This window comes from Trachemys scripta, chromosome 2, assembly GCF_013100865.1.
Source record: "Trachemys scripta elegans isolate TJP31775 chromosome 2, CAS_Tse_1.0, whole genome shotgun sequence".
NCBI lineage: Eukaryota > Metazoa > Chordata > Testudines > Emydidae > Trachemys > Trachemys scripta.
In genome coordinates this window covers 232,661,799-232,684,006 of record NC_048299.1, presented here as the reverse complement: position 1 = coordinate 232,684,006, position 22,208 = coordinate 232,661,799, and the positions used below count along the sequence as shown (strand labels likewise).

General features: G+C 41.1%; 1 protein-coding gene across 1 annotated transcript; it reads right to left on the bottom strand.

Moving 5' to 3' along the window:
- Positions 1-3,301: 3,301 nt before the first annotated feature.
- On the bottom strand, positions 3,302-20,929 carry PAG1 (phosphoprotein membrane anchor with glycosphingolipid microdomains 1). Its single transcript, XM_034759449.1, has 4 exons — positions 20,719-20,929; positions 12,041-12,092; positions 7,096-7,192; positions 3,302-3,932 (listed from the first exon to the last, which is right to left on the bottom strand). The coding sequence occupies exons 1-4, from the start codon at positions 20,841-20,843 to the stop codon at positions 3,304-3,306; spliced, it is 903 nt and encodes a 300-aa protein (XP_034615340.1). The 5' UTR covers positions 20,844-20,929; the 3' UTR covers positions 3,302-3,303.
- Positions 20,930-22,208: the final 1,279 nt, after the last annotated feature.

Here is a 22,208-nt window from a genome sequence, read left to right as displayed (position 1 = left end):
TCCTAAGACCCCCCCCAACTGCCCCCCAGGACCCTACCCCCTACCTGTACCCTGACTGCCCAAAACTTTCTCCACTCCCCCCAAAAAGCCCACCCCCCCCGTTTCTTGACTGCCACCTCCAGAACCTTCCTGCCCCCTGGCCCCCTTACCCTGCTGCTCAGAACAGGGTGTTGGGCTCTGTGCGAGCCGGACACGTGGCTGAGCTCCCCACAAAACCCGGTCCCTGGCCCTGCACAACAAAACCCGGTCCCTGGCCCGGACCGGGCTGCAGGGGAGAGCTGCCCTTGTATCAGCACAAAGTGCTCTCGCTCCCGTTTTGCTACGCTGCATGGCAGAAACCGCTCCCAGTTGCAAAAGGGGAGGGCTGCACTTTGTGCTGATACACTTGCTCAGAATGCAGGGCGGATCCGGCTCCTCTACAGCTGCTCCGGAGTCCAGCCCGGGACTTTCCTGCAGCCCTCCCAGCCGCTCGCTCTGCTCTGCCGGGGGAGGGGGGAAATCCCGGACATTGTGAGTGCTTTACAAATTCCCCCCGGACGCTATTTTTAGTACAAAAAGGAGGACATGTCCGGGTAAATCCGGACGAATGGTAACCCTAGTGTCGCAAGATATTTTACATGTCAGATGCGCTAAAGATTCATATTTCCCTTCATGCTTCAACCACCATTCCAGAGAACATGTGTTCATGCTGATGATAGGTTCTGCTTGGTAGCGATCCAAAGTAGTGCGGACCAACACATGTTCATTTTCATCATCTGAGTCAGATAGCTGCCACCAGCAGAAAGTTGATTTTCTTTTTTGGCAGTTTGGGTTCTGTAGTTTCCTCATCAGAGTCTTGCTCTTTAAGATTTCTGAAAGCATGCTCCACACCTCATCCCTCACAGATTTTGGAAGGCACTTCAGATTCTTAAATCTTGAGTTGAGTGCTGTAGCTATCTTAAAAATTTCACATTGGTATCTTCTTTGCATTTTGTCAAATTTGCAGTGAAAGTGTTCTTAAAACGAACAACATGTGCTGGGTCATCATCCGAGATTGCTATAACATGAAATATATGGCAGAATGCAGGTAAAACAGCAGGGGACATACAATTCTCCTCCAAGGAGTTCAGTCACAAATTTAATTAACGCATTTTTTTTTAACAAGCGTCATCAGCATGGAAGTATGTCCTCTGGAACAATGGCCGAAGCATGAAGAGGCATATGAATCTTTGGTGCATTTGGCACATAAATATCACGACGCTAGCTATAACAGTGCCATGTGAACGCCTGTTCTCATTTTCAGGTGACATTGTAATTAAGAAGCAGGCAGCATTATCTCTCGTAAATGTAAAAAAAATTGTTTCTTCTAGCCACTGGCTGAATGGGAAGTGGGACTGAATGGATTTGTAGGCTCTAAAGTTTTACATTGCTTTGTTTCTGAGTGCAGTTATGTAACAAAAAACCCTACATTTGTAACTTGTACTTTCATGATAAAGAGATTGCACTCTAGTACTTATATGAAGAGAATTCAAAAGTACTATTTCTTTTATCATTTTTACAGTGCAAATATTTGTAATCAAAAATAATATAAAGTGAGCACTGTACATTTTGTATTCTGTGTTGTAATTGAAATCGATATATTTGAAAAATGTAGAAAAGCATCCAAAAATATTTAATAAATTTCAATTGGTATTCTATTAAAAGTGCAATTATTTATAAAAAACTAATTTTTTAATCATGATTAATTTTTTGAGTTAATCGTGTGAGTTAACTGCGATTAATTGACAGCCCTAATAATTATCCAATATAATATGTACACTCACAAATAACAAATATGACCCCATATCATAAGGGTGTGTCTGCCCTGTAGCACATACTGTTGGTCAAGCGTGGCATGGCCGGCACTTCCTGCCTCAGTTTCCCTCTCCACGGTTGGTCTCCATCAGCACAGATTTGATTGGTGTACAAGAAGAACTAGGATATGGCAAAGTGATGAACTGCTCACACACACCATTGCCCTACTACCGGGAAAAGCTAACTTTGATCACCAGGCTAACATTTTTGCCACGCAGTCTCCGAAACTGCTTAACAGCACTGACTAGACCATAAACAATCATGTCTTTTAGGAGTCTATATTTACATGTAAAGACCAAAGCAGTTCTTGTCTCACTATTATTTACCTCAGCAAATGTAAATAATGGGGGAAAAAACTCACTATAATTTCATTTGAGCCTTTTGTGAAACTTGATCCATCTTAACACTGTTAAGAACTCTATGGCCATTCTAGCCTACAAAGCAGCTTAATGGCAGCCAGGGGAAGATGCCCAAGGCCTGGTCTATACTGGGCGGAGGGGAGGGGGGTGATCGATCTAAGTTACGCAACTTCAGCTATGTGAATAATGCAGCTTAAGTCGACATACTTAGATCTACTCACCGCGGTGTCTTCACTGCAGTGAGTCAACTGCTGATGCTCCCCCATCGACTCTGCCTGCATCTCTTGGCCTGGTGGAGTACAGGAGTCGACGGGAGAGCGCTTGGGAGTCGATTTATCATGTCTAGCTTGATGCGATAAATCAACCCCCGCTGGATCGATTGCTGCCAGCTGATCTGGCAGGTAGTATAGACAAACCCTAAGTTAGAGTAGCTCCTAGGGCAGATTTAACTTACATCAGGGGCTGTCCCAACCACTGATGCAAGTGGAATCTGGGTGGCAAAAAGGTGGCTTAAAGTCAACTTTGTCCCCTCCTATGTTGTGCCTTAGACACAGCAGAGAACCTGGCCTCTAGACTGTCAGAACATCAGGACTGGGCCTCATCATACCTGCCTGTAAACTTTTGTTGAACTGTTGTTAAACCAATATGGGAAGTGCATCCCAAAGTAAGAATGGCCTCTACCAAGAAGCCCTGCTCTCCATTTTGTACATCTAGGTATTATTTGCATAAGCTATTAGCAAAAATTAAAGGAGAAAAACCCTAAGTCACAGAAATGAATAGGATGCCAGTGCAGCCTTTAGAGAACTAGTGTGATAGCTTCCATACATCTAACACCACTGAGGAAGCAGGCAGAAGCAGTTTGTACTACCTGCAATTTCTGAATAGTTTTAAGAGTGGCCCCAAGTAAAGCACACTGCATGAATCCAATCTGGAGGTCAGGATGGTATGGATAACTGTCCTCACCAGAGAGACTGGAGCGTATGCTTCACACTGCCACTATTTCACAGCCATGCATGACTTTAATTTAAATATGTTTTTTAAAATAAAGGACAATTTTTAAACTTTCAGCTCTTTGACCACCATCTACGTACATAGGGTCTTTTTTCTGTCATTATACAATTGTCAGTATAGGGTTTACCTTATCAGGTTCACCAGCCCCCTCAGTCACCTCTTCTTTCTCCTCTGCTTCCTTTTCCTGAACGTTCTCATTTTCATCAAGGAATTTCATAGGTACGGGAGGTGGAGCCTCATCTTCCACGTTTGGAGTGTTGCCAAGAGGACTCTCTGAATTAGTACTTTGCCGACTTTTTTTATTTCGGTCAACGGAGGCATATTCTGCTGATTCAGTCCTGCGCTCAGGAATCTGGTCCAGACCTTCAGCAACTGTTGGTGTAGACTTTGGTTTGCTACCACAGCTTCTCTCAGCGTTGGCTGCTACTCTTACCTCCTTAATTTCCTTCACAGTTTCATACAAGCAGTCTTCAACTATGTTTTCTTGGGAGGAGCTATCTTTCAAGACCTCATAAGGCCCTTCCATTCCAAGACCCTGATCATTTTCAATATTTCTTGGGGAGAGGATGGTTTCCATGGCATCGTTAGGAGGAATTCTGGGTAGCTCCCGGCTCTGGTGACATTTTATCGACTTTCCCAGAGCATCCTGATGGTCTAACAGATCAGAAACAGAAGTTTGTACGTCTTCATAAGGCTGGATGCAGGCAGTTGTGCTGTCTTCTGAGAGAACTACAAAAAAATAAAACAATAATTTACCAACTCTTTCTGACTACAGGAAGGTTAGATTAAATAAGCATACAACCTACTTTGTTTCTGCATTACTATTTTTTATTTACAGTGAGAAAAAATAACTTGGAATTCTCCGGCATTCACAGTATTCTCAGGTTTTAAATAAAAAGACATTGTTGTACTTACCAGATAAGATAGTTTAGTTTCACAGCACATTATTTATACAATGAATCTCAAAACACTTTACACAGCAGCAATGATCATAGTGAGCTCAGGGAACGGGCGAGTAAATGCAACATATGTCATGTTCTCAAAAATGGCTGCTATCCATTTTTGCATATTAGAGTTTGCTGGGGTTAAGAGTGAGGATGTTGGTGAGGATCCTGGACTCAGCTATTGTTCTTTTTGAAAAGTCCTGTTGGATCTTTGATTTCTGTTTGCTCATTTCTCTGAGACAAATAGAAAGGCCCACACCTTGTACAATCCTACTGAAGTCAGCTGGGTTGCAGAGCACATTCATTACTCCACGAGTTCCTTATTGAAGTACTTTTCTTAATACTCTAATGCATAATATGAACTGACAACCTTTAGTTCTACAAATGAGGGATTACTAGTAACTACTCATCCACAAATAAGGTAGTCCATCTTAGATTTGGGGTGGAAAAGAAAAAAAGGGCAACCTGTTTTATTAAGCAGAACATGTAACCCACATCTGAGAACATGACAATAACTTGTTATTTTCAGAGATAATACTGCTGGAATGGAATGTACAGAACTTGTTATCTGGTTGCGCACATGTGGGTATGCACTGAAGTTTGCTGGCAGTCAGATACACACCTCTACCCCGATATAACGCGGTCTTCCGGAGCCAAAAATCTTACCGCACTATAGGTGAGACCGTGTTATATCGAACTTGCTTTGGCCTCCCTGCTCCTTGTCCCCTGACCGCCCCCTCCAGAGACCCCCATCCCTAATCACCCCCAGGACCCCACCCCCTACCTAGCCCCCCTGCTCCCTGTCCCCTGACTGCCCTGACCCCTATCCACACACCCCCCCTCCACCCCTGACAGGCACTCACCAGCAGCGGCGGGAAGCGGAGTAGCCCAGCCCCAGCCCGCTCCACTCCGCCAGCTCCCAGCTGTGTCACTCTGCTTCCCGCCACAGGTGAGTACGGGGGGGGGTGTGTGTCCTTTCCCCAACCTCCCCACACTCACCGGCGGTGGGAAGCGGAGCGCTGTGGCTGGGAGCTGATGCGCTGATCCACCGGAGCGCTGCTTTACTGCGTTGTATGTGAACCCGTGTTATATCAGGTCGCGTTACATCGGGGTAGAGGTGTATACACAAATCCATAGAAACACTTTCAAGATTTTATCGTGTGCTTTTATAAGGGACATCTACCTGAAAATTATTTCTCTATGAGGTTATTTTACTTACTAGCTTCTAGTAACACTTCACACTGATAAAAGCTTAAAAAAAAGAAGAGAGAGAAAGTGGTATTTTCTTCCACTTTTCCAGTGTAATATGTGGATTTGGCTGCACTTTGAGTGTAATCAGTGTCACTGATTTTGCTGGTTGTCAGCTCTACTTTCTTTGCTGTGCAGAAGCACGATGACTGCTTTCACACTCTGCTCTGGGTGTCCACTTTTGCCCCAGCCCAACAAGAGGATGTTTACCTGTAACACAGCAACATAACTGAGTATGTTTCTGAGTTTCAGGCTGGGAGTGATGGTGTCAGGAAGTCTCCTTTCCCTCCTGGGATCCTTGAACAAAGCCAGGGAACAACAGGAATTGGGTAAAGGGCAGGAGCGGAACCTTCTTCTCCTTCAACCCAGGGGCCAATGGGAATCTGGTAAAGTGTTTTTCATTCCCAGGATGCAGCTCCTGGGCAGCACCAGGAACCAGGTAAGGACTGGGGAATGGGGTGGGGTAGTTTGGAACTTTGAAAGCTCATCTCTGTGCTGCTGTTGCCAAGGCCAAGTGAAGAGGCTGGCTAGGTAGCAAGTGTGCATAGAGAGTGGAAGCAGGGGGAGGAAAGAGGGACAAACCTGAATACATTAAGCAGTGCTGCTCTCAGGCCTGACCATACTCCCTTGCTGAAAAGATCCACACAAACACCAGAGGGGCAGCAGACAGAGCCATGAAAGATATTACAAATAACAAATTAAAACAAATCTGTCCATGCTATTTAAAGGGCAATTTACACCAACTGTGAAGTTTGAGATAGTTTAAAAAACTGAATTAGACACTATTCCTTTTAGTAGCTGATTCTGTCAGTTGCAGGCACTTTCCAATGGAAGCTTTTGTAAATACTCCCCTTCTGGCTTTGCTATGCCTACTCAGTGTATTGAGTCATTCTGTGAGGTAAATACACCTAAATGTGAAACACCAACCAGTCTGAGGGAATGGGGATCAGCCATAAGAAAGGTTAGGTTTCAAAATTCCTTTTAATTGTTTTTTGAGTGCTAAAGGTTTAATGGATTAGTGTACTGTCTCACAGTGAGATTAGGGATTTAGCTGTAAACTAGGGAATGCAGCCCAGTGTGTCAGTGTCTAACCCAGGGAGAAAAAAACACTTGGCTCCTGGCTGTATTGAGAGCATATTTATTTTTAGTTTCAGCTGAGTACAGTATTTTCTGGTGTTACATGAGTGTGAATCATTCTGAGTGTTCAGCAAAGCAAGAGGAATTAAGGAAGAGCTTATTCATGTTTCAGTTTTCTAAAATATAAAAATATGTTCAAGTGAACAAGAAAGTTGTTTTGTTTTTTTCCAAACTACTGACTGTATAGTGTATTCAAATGACTCTGGTAACAGGACAGCTTTGAACATTGTTATTATTTATAATTTCTTTTCCCATCCTGCCCAAAATGTGCCTTTGTGCTGCTGAAATCTAAAAGAAGGGATAATTCCTGCCCTGAAGAGTTTACAGCTGAAGGTGCTAATTTTGCAAACATTTACACATGTGCTTAGCTTTACTCATGTGAATAGTTCTATTAAAGTCAATGGCATTACTCACATGCATAAAGTTAAGCATGTGGATATTTGCAGGATGGGGCCAAGAGACTGCACAAAGTGAAGCAGATGTAAAGGATGCTATACAAAACAAACTAATTAAAGAGCATGGTATTTCTTTCCCTTTCCTTTTCAAAGTACTGCAGTACTTACCATCCCCATTACTCAGTCCCCCATTCTGGTCACTGCTGACAAGAGGATCTATAGCCAGACTTGTGATGGAATGGCTGAACATCTCCTTATCTGAAGGCTGGAAAACAAAAAATCTGAAGGGTTACCTAGCATTTAAGTAGAGCAAAAGATAAACTATATTGCAAAATAATACTGTGAATGTAGTGCAGTTAATTTGAAACTGGACTCATATGTGTTTATACGGATACACACACTGCTACTACATACAAGTACTATGGATTTGATTCTGATCTCACACTGCTCTGTATCAGGCCCTATATATTAAAGTATTCGTGCATATGTTATATTAAATCACTAACTGCATCTAACTATACTGTGAAGTTCAGCCAAGAGTAAAGCAGATATAACTTCCATGGAAATCTTGAGTCCAAACTCACTAGTAATGTTCTGTAGTATAAATTGGTCAAAAAACAGATGTTAGTGGGTGTGCAAAGCAAGTGTAATTTACAAACCGAGTGAGGAAAAAGTGGAAGTCATGGGGTTAGGGTAGCAGGAAAAGCTACTAACAGGAAGGTGTAGAGAAAATAGCCCACCAAGCTGCCATTCTTCTTGGCTGCTTTTGCTACTGTGTGGCCAGTGTGTAAATTACACTTATTTTGCACACTCAGACTGACAAATTCCCACAAGTTATACTATTGTACTTTGCCATATACAGGATACAACTGTATTCTAAGCTATCATGTGCAAATCAGGAGTAAGTCCACCGCACTCAATGGGGCTAGTCTGTGTAAATGAAATCAGAAACTGTCATAGATTCATAGATTATAGGACTGGAAGGGACCTCGAGAGGTCATCGAGTCCGGTCCCCTGCCCGCATGGCAGGACCAAATACTGCCTAGACCATCCCTAATAGACATTTATCTAACCTACTCTTAAATATCTCCAGAGACGGAGATTCCACAACCTCCCTAGGCAATTTGTTCCAGTGTTTAACCACCCTGACAGTTAGGAACTTTTTCCTAATGTCCAACCTAGACCTCCCTTGCTGCAGTTTAAACCCATTGTTTCTGGTTCTATCCTTAGAGGCTAAGGTGAACAAGTTCTCTCCCTCCTCCTTATGACACCCTTTTATATACCTGAAAACTGCTATCATGTCCCCTCTCAGTCTTCTCTTTTCCAAACTAAACAAACCCAGTTCTTTCAGCCTTCCTTCATAGGTCATGTTCTCAAGACCTTTAATCATTCTTGTTGCTCTTCTTTGGACCCTTTCCAATTTCTCCACATCTTTTTTAAAATGCGGCGCCCAGAACTGGACACAATACTCCAGCTGAGGCCTAACCAGAGCAGAGTAGAGCGGAAGAATGACTTCTCGTGTCTTGCTCACAACACACCTGTTAATGCATCCCAGAATCATGTTTGCTTTTTTTGCAACAGCATCACACTGTTGACTCATATTTAGCTTGTGGTCCACTATAACCCCTAGATCCCTTTCTGCCGTACTCCTTCCTAGACAGTCTTTTCCCATTCTGTATGTGTGAAATTGATTTTTCCTTCCTAAGTGGAGCACTTTGCATTTGTCTTTGTTAAACTTCATCCTGTTTAACTCAGACCATTTCTCCAATTTGTCCAGATCATTTTGAATTATGACCCTGTCCTCCAAAGTAGTTGCAATCCCTCCCAGTTTGGTATCATCCGCAAACTTAATAAGCGTACTTTCTATGCCAATATCTAAGTCGTTGATGAAGATATTGAACAGAGCCGGTCCCAAAACAGACCCCTGCGGTACCCCACTCGTTACGCCTTTCCAGCAGGATTGGGAACCATTAATAACAACTCTCTGAGTACGGTTATCCAGCCAGTTATGCACCCACCTTATAGTAGCCCCATCTAATTTGTATTTGCCTAGTTTATCGATAAGAATATCATGCGAGACCGTATCAAATGCCTTACTAAAGTCTAGGTATACCACATCCACCGCTTCACCCTTATCCACAAGGCTCGTTATCCTATCAAAGAAAGCTATCAGATTGGTTTGACATGATTTGTTCTTCACAAATCCATGCTGGCTATTCCCTATCACCTTACCACCTTCCAAGTGTTGGCAGATGATTTCCTTAATTACTTGCTCCATTATCTTCCCTGGCACAGAAGTTAAACTAACTGGTCTGTAGTTACCTGGGTTGTTTTTATTTCCCTTTTTATAGATGGGCACTATATTTGCCCTTTTCCAGTCTTCTGGAATCTCTCCCGTCTCCCATGACTTTCCAAAGATAATAGCTAGAGGCTCAGATACCTCCTCTATTAGCTCCTTGAGTATTCTAGGATGCATTTCATCAGGCCCGGGTGACTTGCAGGCATCTAACTTTTCTAAGTGAATTTTAACTTGTTCTTTTTTTATTTTATCCGCTAAACCTACCCCCTTCCCATTAGTATTCACTATGTTAGGCATTCCTTCAGACTTCTCGGTGAACACCGAAACAAAGAAGTCATTAAGCATCTCTGCCATTTCCAAGTTTCCTGTTACTGTTTCTCCCTCTTCACTAAGCAGTGGGCCTACCCTGTCTTTGGTCTTCCTCTTGCTTCTAATGTATTGATAAAAAGTCTTCTTGTTTCCTTTTATTCCCGTAGCTAGTTTGAGCTCATTTTGTGCCTTTGCCTTTCTAATCTTGCCCCTGCATTCCTGTGTTGTTTGCCTATATTCATCCTTTGTAATCTGTCCTAGTTTCCATTTTTTATATGACTCCTTTTTATTTTTTAGATCGTGCAAGATCTCGTGGTTAAGCCAAGGTGGTCTTTTGCCACATTTTCTATCTTTCCTAACCAGCGGAATAGCTTGCTTTTGGGCCCTTAATAGTGTCCCTTTGAAAAACTGCCAACTCTCCTCAGTTGTTTTTCCCCTCAGTCTTGATTCCCATGGGACCTTACCTATCAGCTCTCTGAGCTTCCCAAAATCTGCCTTCCTGAAATCCATTGTCTCTATTTTGCTGTTCTCCCTTCTACCCTTCCTTAGAATTGCAAAGTCTATGATTTCATGATCACTTTCACCCAGGCTGCCTTCTACTTTCACATTCTCAACAAGTTCCTCCCTATTTGTTAAAATCAAGTCTAGAACAGCTTCCCCCCTAGTAGCTTTTTCAACCTTCTGAAATAAAAAGTTGTCTCCAATGCAGTCCAAGAATTTGTTGGATAGTCTGTTCCCCGCTGTGTTATTTTCCCAACATATATCCGGATAGTTGAAGTCCCCCATCACCACCAAATCTTGGGCTTTGGATGATTTTGTTAGTTGCTTGAAAAAAGCCTCATCCACCTCTTCCACCTGGTTAGGTGGCCTGTAGTAGACACCTAGCATGACATCTCCCTTGTTTTTTGCCCCTTTAAGCCTAACCCAGAGACTCTCAACACTTCCGTCTCCTATGTCCATCTCTACCTCAGTCCAAGTGTGTACATTTTTAATATATAAGGCAACACCTCCTCCCTTTTTCCCCTGTCTATCCTTCCTGAGCAAGCTGTACCCATCCACACCAACATTCCAATCATGTGTATTATCCCACCAAGTTTCAGTGATGCCAACAATGTCATAGTTGTATTTATTTATTAGCACTTCCAGTTCTTCCTGCTTATTCCCCATACTTCTCGCATTTGTATATAGGCATCTAAGATACTGGTTTGATCTTTCCTCCCAGTTTTGTCCTGACTCTCCTTTCTCTCTGCCAATATAGCCCACACTCCCTCTTGTTTCCGACTCATTTCCCCGGTCTCCATGTTCCCCACTTACCTGTGGGCTTTGCTCACCTGTCCCCATCGAACCTAGTTTAAAGCCCTAGTGAAAAGTCAACATTACGCACAGTGAAAAGTCAACATTTACCTACTTACCACAAAGAGGTATCTTATCTACCACAATATTAGAATACAAAATTACTGCGGTTTCTTTGATATCCCTGTGTGATAATTTTGAGTAAAAGTTGACCTTTTAATGGCAAGCCACTACACACACCTGTTTTCCGACCAATTTATGTTCAGCGTGAAAATAGCATTGTTATTTATGTCATCACTGCATAAATTGAATTAAATCTGACTTAAGTCCATGCAATAAAAATTCAAAGGTAAGCATTAAATGTTGGGACGTCACCTTGCCCTTTACTATGCTGGAAATGCTAAAGCCTCAGGACACTGCCTGATATCGCAGATGCTGCCTGATCCTTGTTCACCCAAGCCTTCCACTGAACTCTCTGGGGGCTGGGGCTCACCACATCCCAGTGCTTCTTTCCCTGCGTGCAGTTCCCCAGCAAGGTGCAGCCCCAGGAGTGGTACCATGCGGCTGTGGCATCCAGGCTGCAGCCCCTTTCCCTGCTACTGCTCTGCCTCGTGTGTGGTCTCTGTGTGCAGGCAGATTTACTGGGCTGCAGTTCCCCACTCCACTACTGCCTCTGCCCACAGCCTCCCTTCCCAGCCTTTACTTCCTGTATGGTCCCCTTGTGCAGGCAGGTTTGCTGGGCTGCAAGCCCCAGAAGGAAGTACTGAGCTATGCCGAGCACCAGCCGCAAGCAGGTTCGCAGAGCTGCAGCCAGAGAAGACACAACCCAGCACTTCCTTCCCTGGCTGTAGCCTCACAAACCTGCCTGCAGGGGGTGCTTGGCATGTCCCGCTGCTTCCTTCTGGGGTTGCAGGTGGTGCTTTTCTTCCAACAAAAGTTGCTAATAAGTGACATGCCATTGCTAATATCCGAATTCCATCAACGCTGATGTTAATGGGATGGGATTAGTTCCCAGCAATATGTTGCCATTAACTGGAAGTTGCTAATATCAAGATTGCTATTAAGTGGAATCAACTGTACCCACCTCACAAATCCTCCCTGAACCTCCCCCTTCTCATCTGCAATATTTTATTTTGCATGCCCAGGCTTGGGCAAAGGGCTCATTACAAACTACTAGAAAGACACAAGCTGTAATAAATAAATAATATTTACCACATTCATCAGATTTTCATGGTCCCCATTCTGATGTTTTGGCCTCTTTTCCCTTAAATTAAAAACAAAATTAAAACAAAATTAAAAAATGTAAAATTATGCTGAGAACATCCAGTAAACCTCTAGTAAAATGAGTGTGCTGATGGTCACTATTGACCATATTGCTGCACTTTTATTCTTCAGACTAAAACATGGATTCTTAACCTGGGAGTTGCCACTATCTAGAGAGGGGCAGCAAACAGGTTCAGACAGTCTCATCAAAACATTTTCCTGTTCTAACATCCATTCACAGAATGGAGAAGTTTGTGAATTACCACATTAAAATATCAATTTAACCCTTCTTTTTGTCACTTGCTGAAATTCTCACATAAGTATTTTCTGTGACAGATTCTGTAATCTATGAGGCTGTCTCTTTAAATGGCCAGGGCAACACCTTTTAAGGAACACTACAGTCTGAGGAATTAGAAGAGGTTTTTTAAAGGTCCTATGGGCCACATAAGTCCTACTAACAGCACAGTTTATGATTCCTTAAAAAAAAATACCTACAAGTGGATAAAGAGTGGGCACTCTAAGAAGCAAAACACTTACAGTGTAATTTGTAGCACCATGTGGCATGTAGTTCATTATACAATGAATGTGTTTCAGATATGTTTTATCATCTACAGATTCTTAGAAGGGATTAGTCCCCAACACCCGTTTCTGAAAAAGATCACTTATTCTGAAACACAGCTATGAGGCTGACAGATAGAAACTTCTAATCTGGAGAAAAAAGGGGAGTAAAGACTGCAGTGGGAAGGGGAAGCACAGGGAGGTGAGGTGGGAGACTAATGATGTCGCCTACCCCAAATACTCGGAGACACATGGCATTTTCCACAACAGAAATCTGCCTATATCTTTAAACTTCTACTTAATTGTGAAACAAGTAATTATATCAATTCAATCCATACCAACGTTCATACCATGCAGAATGTGATTCATGTTTACAAATACACTTCTACTCCGATATAATGCTGTCCTCGGGAGCCAAAAAATCTTACCGCGTTATAGATGAAACCGCGTTATATCGAACTTGCTTTGATCCGCTGGAGCGCGAACCCCTCCCCGGCGCCCTGCTTTACCGTGTTATATCCGAATTCGTGTTATATCAGGTTGTGTTATATCGGGGTAGAGGTGTACTTCATTCCCTCAAAGCTTTTTTGACAAAGCATTTTAAGCATGGCAGATTTTACTCTTTTTTAAGTCATCAAATATTTCATCAACAATTTTCAAAAAGTGTGCTATGAAGAAATTGTATATAATTTGTAAACAACTCACCACACAAACTAACTTGTAATAAACGATACTGTATGCAGACTAGCAACATGCTGAATTACTGAAGAACATCTAGATAACTTCTAACAATGAATTTGCATAACTTGTTAGAAATATCCAACAGATTGATTCTCATAAAAGCTTTCTGCTGCTTCCTGTTTCTGGCATTGTCTCTGGGACTCAAGCATTATTAGATACAATATAGAGCAATACTCATTAATCAGAACTGTGATTAAGAACAAGAGGATTTTTAACTCATATCTGTATACAGGCAGTTGTGACAAATGTGGGAATGCTCATGAGATCTTGTAGTAAAGAATGAGATTAGATGGGTATCCCTTTTAAGAGCAGAACCAATTTACACATGCTTTTTAGAAAGCCAAGGAGCTCTTGGGCCCAGCCTGGTCCCAATTGTCTTCCAGAGAGTGCCTTAGTCTGTTTTTCCCTTTCAGGGAAGTTAGGTTCTGTGACATTATTGACATGAACTGGGACCGTATAAATCACTGTTGCAACCAAGGTCCTATAGTTGCACCAAATCTTGTACAAAGGAGATCAAGTAAGGTGTCTATGGAAAGGTTGTAATTTACTAGTTATAATTATGCTATCTGTATGTATGTATCATTTTTGTATTTGAAGTTATGAATATTGGCTATGTACTTGTATCTCAATGTGTTTGATTCTAAGTAGCATCAGTGAAGCATTTGGTCAGCTTCTTGAGAAAGGACTATTCTAAGTAAGTGCCCAATCAAGAAACACTTAACTGACAATGAACCTTGGGAGACTCCATTCCACATCTGAGAAAGCTGGGAATGTTCAAGATAGCATGTGAGCAATGGCTGCCGCCTGCAAACTGAGTCATGCATGGACATGTGACTTGCCCATGTGACTCCAAACTCCATCTTGCTGCTGTGATTTTCCACAGTAAGAACAAAGGGGTCCTTCCACATGGCAGAGAATATAAAAGGCCCTGAAAACCCCTACATTTTGTCTTCAATCCTGCTTCTGACCTCTGGAGGAACTGTACTTGAAACGGAAGCTCTGAACAAAGGACTGAACAACCCATCCAAGCTGGGATGTTTGTACTCCAGAAACTTGATTGATTTAAATCAGCACTAATCCCATCAAGCATGAAACAAGCATGAACTAAGAATTTTGCAATTGTTGTATGTATTTGATTTCATTTAACCAATTTTAACTCTCATCTATATTTCTTTCTTTTTATGAATAAATCTTTAGATTTTAGATTCTAAAGAACTGGCAACAGCGTGATTTGTAGGTAAGATCTGACTTGTATATTGACCTGGGTCTGGGGCTTGATCCTTTGGGATTGGAAGAACCTTTTTTCTTTTATTGGGGTATTGGTTTTCATAACCATTCATCCCCATAAGGAGCAGTGCTGGTGGTGATACTGGGAAACTGAAGTGTCTCAGGGAATTGCTTGTATGACTTCTGATTAGCCAGTGGGGTAAAACTGAAGTCCTCTCTGTTTGGCTGGTTTGGTGTGACTTACTAGTGAAGGGCTCCAGCCTTGGGCTATAACTGCCCTTCTCTAAGCAATTTGTCCTGAATTGATACTCTCAGTAGTGTCCCACCAAAGACCACTTTGTTACAGGCTTTCTCAAAAAACCTCCACCCTTCCTATGCATTTCTGGGATTCTGGCCCCCCAATTACCATATTGCTAAGTGGCCTTTTTACAGAACCCAGATGTGAAGTCTTCCTTTTGCCTCAGACTGGTTTCTCCCAGTGGTTCAGGCAGGTCATCTAAGAAAATAACCTATTTAGCCTTAATGACTTGCAGTCACTGGTCTGAGAGGAGTGTGCTGAAACTGTCTGCTTCTCCTGACATTCCCATAGACCACAACATAAGCCACATTTTGGGGTACACATCAATATTCCTTGTTGAGCATTTCCACATTCTTTACAGTAGTAAAGAAAAATGATGCACAATTTTTGTAATTTTAATGTATAATTTTTGAAATTTTTTAAAAACCTTTTTACTCTTTATTGTTCATATAAAGAGGTCAACCTCAATCTACTTATTAGACATCCATTCTGGGTCAGATGCAGGTTGCACAGCTCAGGCAACCATTGCTCTATTTTCAGCTGTAAATATTATGGACGTGTTTCTACTCTCATTTAAAATGATGTAAAATCCAGATGAAATCCATTGACATTTATGTAATTACTCTGGATTTACACTAGTGTAAATAAAACAAAATTTTTCTGCTCAAAACTTAACTCACCATTGTTAGAATTTTTTCAGAAAAGTCCTCTGGATTTTAAAGAGTAAAATTTTAAAGCACTACACTGCACCTCACTTAGCTGCATGATCCATTAAAGTCAATGAAAGTCACCATCACTTCATCAGTGGGGCTGATTTTACATGTTTTGGAAAGGGCTTGAAATTCTACTTTGAAAACCAAAGTATTTATATTCAGAGAAGCTGCTGGTCTCGGTGGAATGAGGCTCTCTAATAACAAAGGAAATCTTAAGGGTAGAGTGGCAAATCAAGCTTTGCTTAGTACCATGCTTGCTAATGAAATCTGAAGGTTTGATCCTTGTTCTTAACTTCGGGGGGTGCAGGATCAGCCCCTAAGTCTCCAAAGAGGGAGGAGAAAAAGGTGAAACTTGTAGGTATATCAATGTAATACTTTGCTTACTGCTTCCTCTGTCTCCCATATGCTTCTGCCCAGTTCAACCCACCAGAACATTCATCTCCCGTTTCTCTCCAAGGTTCTCTGCTCTGCCTGAAAACCTGGGCAGGTTAGTGATCCAAGCACTGAACACCGGGAGCAGAATACCGCTCACTTTCTCTTCTGCCCTGGGCTCCCTGGTCTGTGCTGGCATTTCAGGCAGAGGAGGGAGTCTCGGATGGACTGAGGGAAAAAAGGAGGCTGTTGGTGTACAGAGCTCCTACACATCACCAGCAGGAAGGCTGTGGAAGCGAAAGACACACCCTGTACGTGGGGAAGGTTTTACAGGGTTTTTCCTTGAAAGGGCCTAGGTGCAATTTACTGAATCTACCCTGCAAGACGTGTAGAATAACTTAGTCCAAGAACTGTTAACACAAGACTTGAAAAGTGTGGGGGGATCTGAAGCCCTCATCAGCCCCTCTTCAGTGCTAAGAATTTGAGAAATCAAAACAATTCCTACATTCACTATTCGTGTATACTCTACAAAGTGCCCCCTCTGTTGGTTCTGCCCCTCTATATTTGAGGTAGCTGTTATCAATCAATGATGCCAGTACCAAAAGAAATTATTCAAATCAGACTGAAGTACTGACTTCATTGAACACAATTTACTTAAGCTTAAATCTTTTCTCTTTTGCATTGTGCTGTAATCAATACTGTAAACAAACATCTCTTATTGAAAATAATCTATAACGTCTGGACAGATCTAATTGACCCAATAGCTGGGCAGAGAGGGAGGATGTTTGGACGATAACCTGCAGAACATAGCAAACCTCTTTTCTCACTTCACAAGTCATGGATACAATACCACTGGGCTGTGACCATAAGTGTCCTTGAGAGTTTCAGGTTGTAGTATGTGGGTGAGCACCTGATTGACATGCTGGCGTCTGTGAGGGGGTCCATTGCAGAGGAAAGGAAGTACAAGATCTGTTCAATGTACGATACAGGTTGCCTTGTTTTGCAAGGGAATTCAGAGTTCAGGACTTCACTACATAACCATAGTGATTTTAACCTCAAAGACTCATAGACTTTGAGGCAAGGAGGGACCTCGTGATCATCTAATCTGACCTGCACACTGCAGGCCACAGAACCTCACCCAGCCACTCCTGTAATAGAGCCATAACCTGTGGCTGAGTTACTGAACTCCTTTAAAGACTTCAAGTTACAGAGAATCCACTGTTTACTTTAGTTTAAACCTCCAAGTGACCTGTGTCCCATGCTGCAGAGGAAGGTGAACCCTCCACCGCCCCTTGCCCCCCCAGGATCTTTGCCAATCTGACCAGGGGAGAAAAACCTTGCTGACCCCAAATTTGGCTGTCAGTTGGACCCTAAGCACATCAGCAAGACACCTGGGAAAGAATACTCTGAAGTAACTCAGAGCTTTCCCCATCTAGTGTCCCACCTCCAGCTGCTGGGGATATTTGCTCCTGGGAGTCGCAGATAGGCCACATGCCATTATAGGCAATCTCATCAGACCATCCCCTTCATACATTTATCATGCTCAGTCTTTAAGCCAGCTAGGTTGTTTGCTCCATTGTTCCCCTTGGAAGGCTTTTCCAGAACTTCACTCCTCTGATGGTTAGAAGTAGGGCTGTCAAGCGATTAAAAAAATTAATCGCGATTAATCACACTGTTAATAATAGAATACCATTTATTTAAATATTTTTGGATGTTTTCTACATTTTTCAAATATATTGATTTCAATTACAACACAGAATACAAAGTGTACAGTGCTCACTTTATATTTATTTTTGATTACAAGTATTTGCATTGTAAAAAAAATAAATAGTATTTTTCAATTCAACTAATACAAATACTGTAGAGCAATCTCTTTATCATGAAAGCTGAACTTACAAATGTAGAATTATGTACAAAAAAATTGCATTGAAAAATAAAACAATACATAATTTTAGAGCCTGCAAGTCCACTCAGTCTTACTTCTTGTTCAGCCAATCACTAAGACAAACACGTTTGTTTACATTTGCAGGAGATAATGCTGCACGCTTCTTGTTTACAACGTCACCTGAACGTGAGAACAGGCATTCTAATGGCACCATTGTAGCTAGCGTCGCAAGATATTTACGTGCCAGATGTGCTAAAGACTCATATGTCCTTTCATTCTTCAACCACCATTCCAGGGGACACGTGTCCATGCTGATGATGGGTTCTGCTCCATAACAAGCCAAAGCAGCTTTCTTTTTTGGTGGTTTGGATTCTGTAGTTTCTGCATCAGAGTGTTCTCTTTTAAGACTTCTGAGAGCATGCTCCACACCTCATGCCTCTCAGATTTTGGAAGGCACTTCAGATTCTTAAACCTTGGGTCGAGTACTGTAGCTATCTTTAGAAATTTTACATTGGTACCTTCTTTGTGTTTTGTCAAATCTGCAGTGAAAGTGTTCTTAAAATGAACAATATGTGCTGAGGCATCATCCGAGACTGCTATAACATGAATTATACAATTCTCCCTCCAGGAGTTCAATCACAAATTTAATTAACACATTTTTTTTTAACGAGTGTCATCAGCATGGGAGCATGTCCTCTGGAATGGTGGCCGAAGCATGAAAGGGCAAACGAATGTTTAGCATATCTGGCATGTAAATACCTTGTAATGCCAGCTACAAAAGTGCCATGCAAATGCCTGTTCTCACTTCTGGTGACACTGTAAACAAGAAGTGGGCAGCATTATCTCTTGTAAATGTAAACAAACTTGTTTGTCTTAGCGATTGGCTGAACAAGAAGTAGGACTGAGTGGACTTGTAGGCTCTGAAGTTTTACATTGTTTTGTTTTTGAGTGCAGTTATGTAACACAAAAAAATCTACAGTTGTAAGTTGCACTTTCAGGACAAAGAGATTGCACAGCAGTACTTGTATGAGGTGCACTGAAACATACGATTTCTTTTGTTTATAATTTTTACAGTGGAAATATTTAGAATAAAAAATAATATACACTTTGATTTCAATTACAACACAGAATACAATATATATGAAAATGTAGAAATATATTTAATAAATTTCAATTGGTATTCTATTGTTTAACAGTGGAATTAAAACTGCGATTAATCACAATTAATTTTTTTAAATCATGATTACTTTTTTTGAGTTAATTGCATGAGTTAATTGCCATTAATTGACAGCCTTAGTTAGAAGCCTTCATCAAATTTCAAGTCTGAACTTGTTGATGGCCAGTTTATATCCATTTGTTCTTGTGTCCACACTGGCACTTAATTTAAATAATCCCTTTCCCTCCCTGGTATTTTCCCTTTTATGTATTTATAGACAGCAATCGTATCTCCCCTCAGCCTGCATTTGGTTAGGCTAAACAAACCAAGCTCCTTTAATCTCCTCTCATAAAGTAGGTTTTCCATTCCTCTGATCACCTTAGTAGCCCTTCCCTGCACCTGTTTCAGTTTGAAATAATCTTTTTTAAACAAGCAAGACCAGAATTACACATGGTATTCCAGATGAGGTCTCACCAGTGCCTTGTATAATGGTACTAACACTTCCCTGTCTCTAGTGGAAATACTTTGCCTGATGTGTGTAGGATTGCATTAGTCTTTTTCACATCTGCATCACATTAGTGGCTCACAGTCATCCTGTGATCAACCAATACACCTAGATTTTTCTCCTCTGTTGCTTCCAACTGATGCGTCCCCAGCTTACAGCAAAAGTTCTTGTTGTTAGTCCCTAAATACATGACTTTGCACTATTAAATTACTCCAGTTTACAAGGCCATCCAAATCTTCTTGTATGATATTCCTGTCCTCACTCGTATTGGCAATACCTCCCAACTTTGTGTCATCCACAAATTTTATTAGCACACTTCCACTTTTTCTGAAAAGGTCATTACTGAAAATGTTGAATTAGATTTGTCTCAAGACCCAATCCCTGAGGAACTCCATTAGTAACCTCCCTCCAACCTGACAGTTCACCTTTCAGTCTGATCCATTGTAGTCTCCCCTTTAACCAACTCCTTATCCCCTTTCAATTCTCATATTAATCCCATCTTCTCCAATTTAACTATAATTTCCCATGTAGAACTGTATCAAATGCCTCACTGAAATGCAGGTAGATTAGATCCACTGCATTTCCTTTGTAGAAAACATCAGTTATCTTCTCAAAGAAAGAGATCAGGTTGATCTTGCATGATCTCCTTTTGTAAAAGCATGTTGTATTTTATCCCAATTACTCTTTACCTCTATGTCCTTAACTATTTTCTCTCTCCAAATTTGTTCCAAGACCTTGCATACAATTGAGGTCAAACTAACAGGCATGTAGTTTCCTGGGTCACTTTTTCCTCTTTCTTAAAAATAGGTACTATATTAGCAATTCCCCAGTCATAGGGTCTGACCCCCGAATTCACAGATTCATTACCAATCCTTGCTATTGGGCTTGCAATTTCATGTGAAGAAAACTGGCCAATAAATTACTTTGGTTTGTGGCCCATTTTTAGGATTTTTTGTAATTTCAGCCATTCTTGCTATTTGGTTGTAAATTAAATGACTTCAATCCATGCTATACTTAAGGCATCAAAATATTTACCCTAGAACTGAAGAGAACATATTATGACGACAGTAGGATTTTCCTTTATTTATATCTTAACGAAAAATGCAACAGGACTCCCTCTGTCATGTTTCCTGCTTTTTATCTTTATTGTCACCTGACACACTGAGTCTTACCTGTCACAGCTGGAACACAGAAAGATAAGGAAAGTAAGGAATAAGAGTGTTGTCACAGCTGCCAAACTTCCCCACACAATGACATGAAGTTGTCCACTGCTTAGGAAACCACCGTCAGGTCCCATGATATTAATAGGAGCTGGTGTAATTTAAGGATGAAGGGATTAATCCTTGGAGAATGCTGGCATCTGTGGTGAAAGCACCTTCTCTTTCTGCAAAGAGAAAAATGTCTTTAGAAATTGTTATGGATTTTGAAGATAGACTGACAATTACAGGTCTGGCAAATATGGTCTACAAAACTAATGACTAAACATGCTCAGGTTTTAGAAAACCTGACCCAGCAAGAAAGGTTAAAAAATGGTGCATGTTTAATTTTGAGAAAAGATTGAGGGAGGACCTGATAACAGTCTTCAAATATGTTAAGCGCTATTATACAGAGGACTGATCAGTTGTTCTCCATGTCCACTGAAGGTAGGACAAGAAGTAGTGGGCCTAATCTGCAGCAATGGAAATTTAGATTAGACATTAGGTAAAACTTTCTAACCATACAGGTAGTTGAAATCTGGAATAGGCTTCCAAGGGAGGTTATGGAATCCCCAATCATAGGAGGTTTTTAAGAACAGATTGAACAAACAACTGTCAGGGATGGTCTAGGTTTACTTGGTCTGCCACAATGCAGGGGGCTGGACTAGATGACCTCTCGAGGTCCTTTGCAGCCCTACATTTGTATGATTCTATAAAAAACTGTTCCAAGAACAGGAAGACTAACAAAAATACATCTTCAGTAAGCTCCTGATAGTAACATAGAAAAAACCTGTCAAATATTAACAGAAATGATCAAATATCAACAATCTTCACATAGATGAAAGTAGCGTAATCTCAGTACTTGTATTTTGGGAAAAATAACCCCAAATGACAATTGCCAGGTACCAAAACAGTCCATTCTCCATCTATAATTGTTAATGATGATTTTAGTAAGTGCATTTTCAAAACACAACTAAAAATTCTGCAACGTTAGCAAGAAAAAAAATTATTTATATGGTGCCTCCTCTCTTCCCAGTTCTGTGTCTGCTGCCTGCATGTGACCATCTGTTAAATAACTAGAGCTGTGTGCATAGCTGTTTTTTCGGTTTAAAGGCTGAACTGAAAATTAATAAAAAGAATTGTTTCAGATCAACCCAAAATTATAATTTTTCGGCAAACTGAAAAAGTCAAAGTCAAAGTTTCTGGTTGAATGAAACATTTTATTTGATTTAAAATGAAACATTTCAATTTGCTTGATGTTTTTAATTATTTTTTAATTTTTTTAAAACAAAATTGAAGTAAAATTTTAAATGAAAGTCATTTTGAATCAAAAAGTCAAAATATTTCATTTTAAAAATGTGAAAACAAAATGTTTTACCTTTTTTGAAATATTTATTTTGTTTAATTTTTGACATAAACCATTCAGTGAATTTGACATGAAGTCGTTAAATGTTCCAGTCAACCCA

Bases quoted from the DNA above. Each gene is read 5' to 3' on its own strand.
- PAG1 (XM_034759449.1), bottom strand. From the start codon at position 20,843: ATGGGACCTGACGGTGGTTTCCTAAGCAGTGGACAACTTCATGTCATT. The intron at 7,193-12,040 runs GTAAATATTATT...TTTGTTTTCCAG, and splicing joins ATGAAAATCTGATGAATGTG to CCTTCAGATAAGGAGATGTT. The intron at 3,933-7,095 runs GTAAGTACTGCA...ATTTTTTTGTAG, and splicing joins GGGACTGAGTAATGGGGATG to TTCTCTCAGAAGACAGCACA.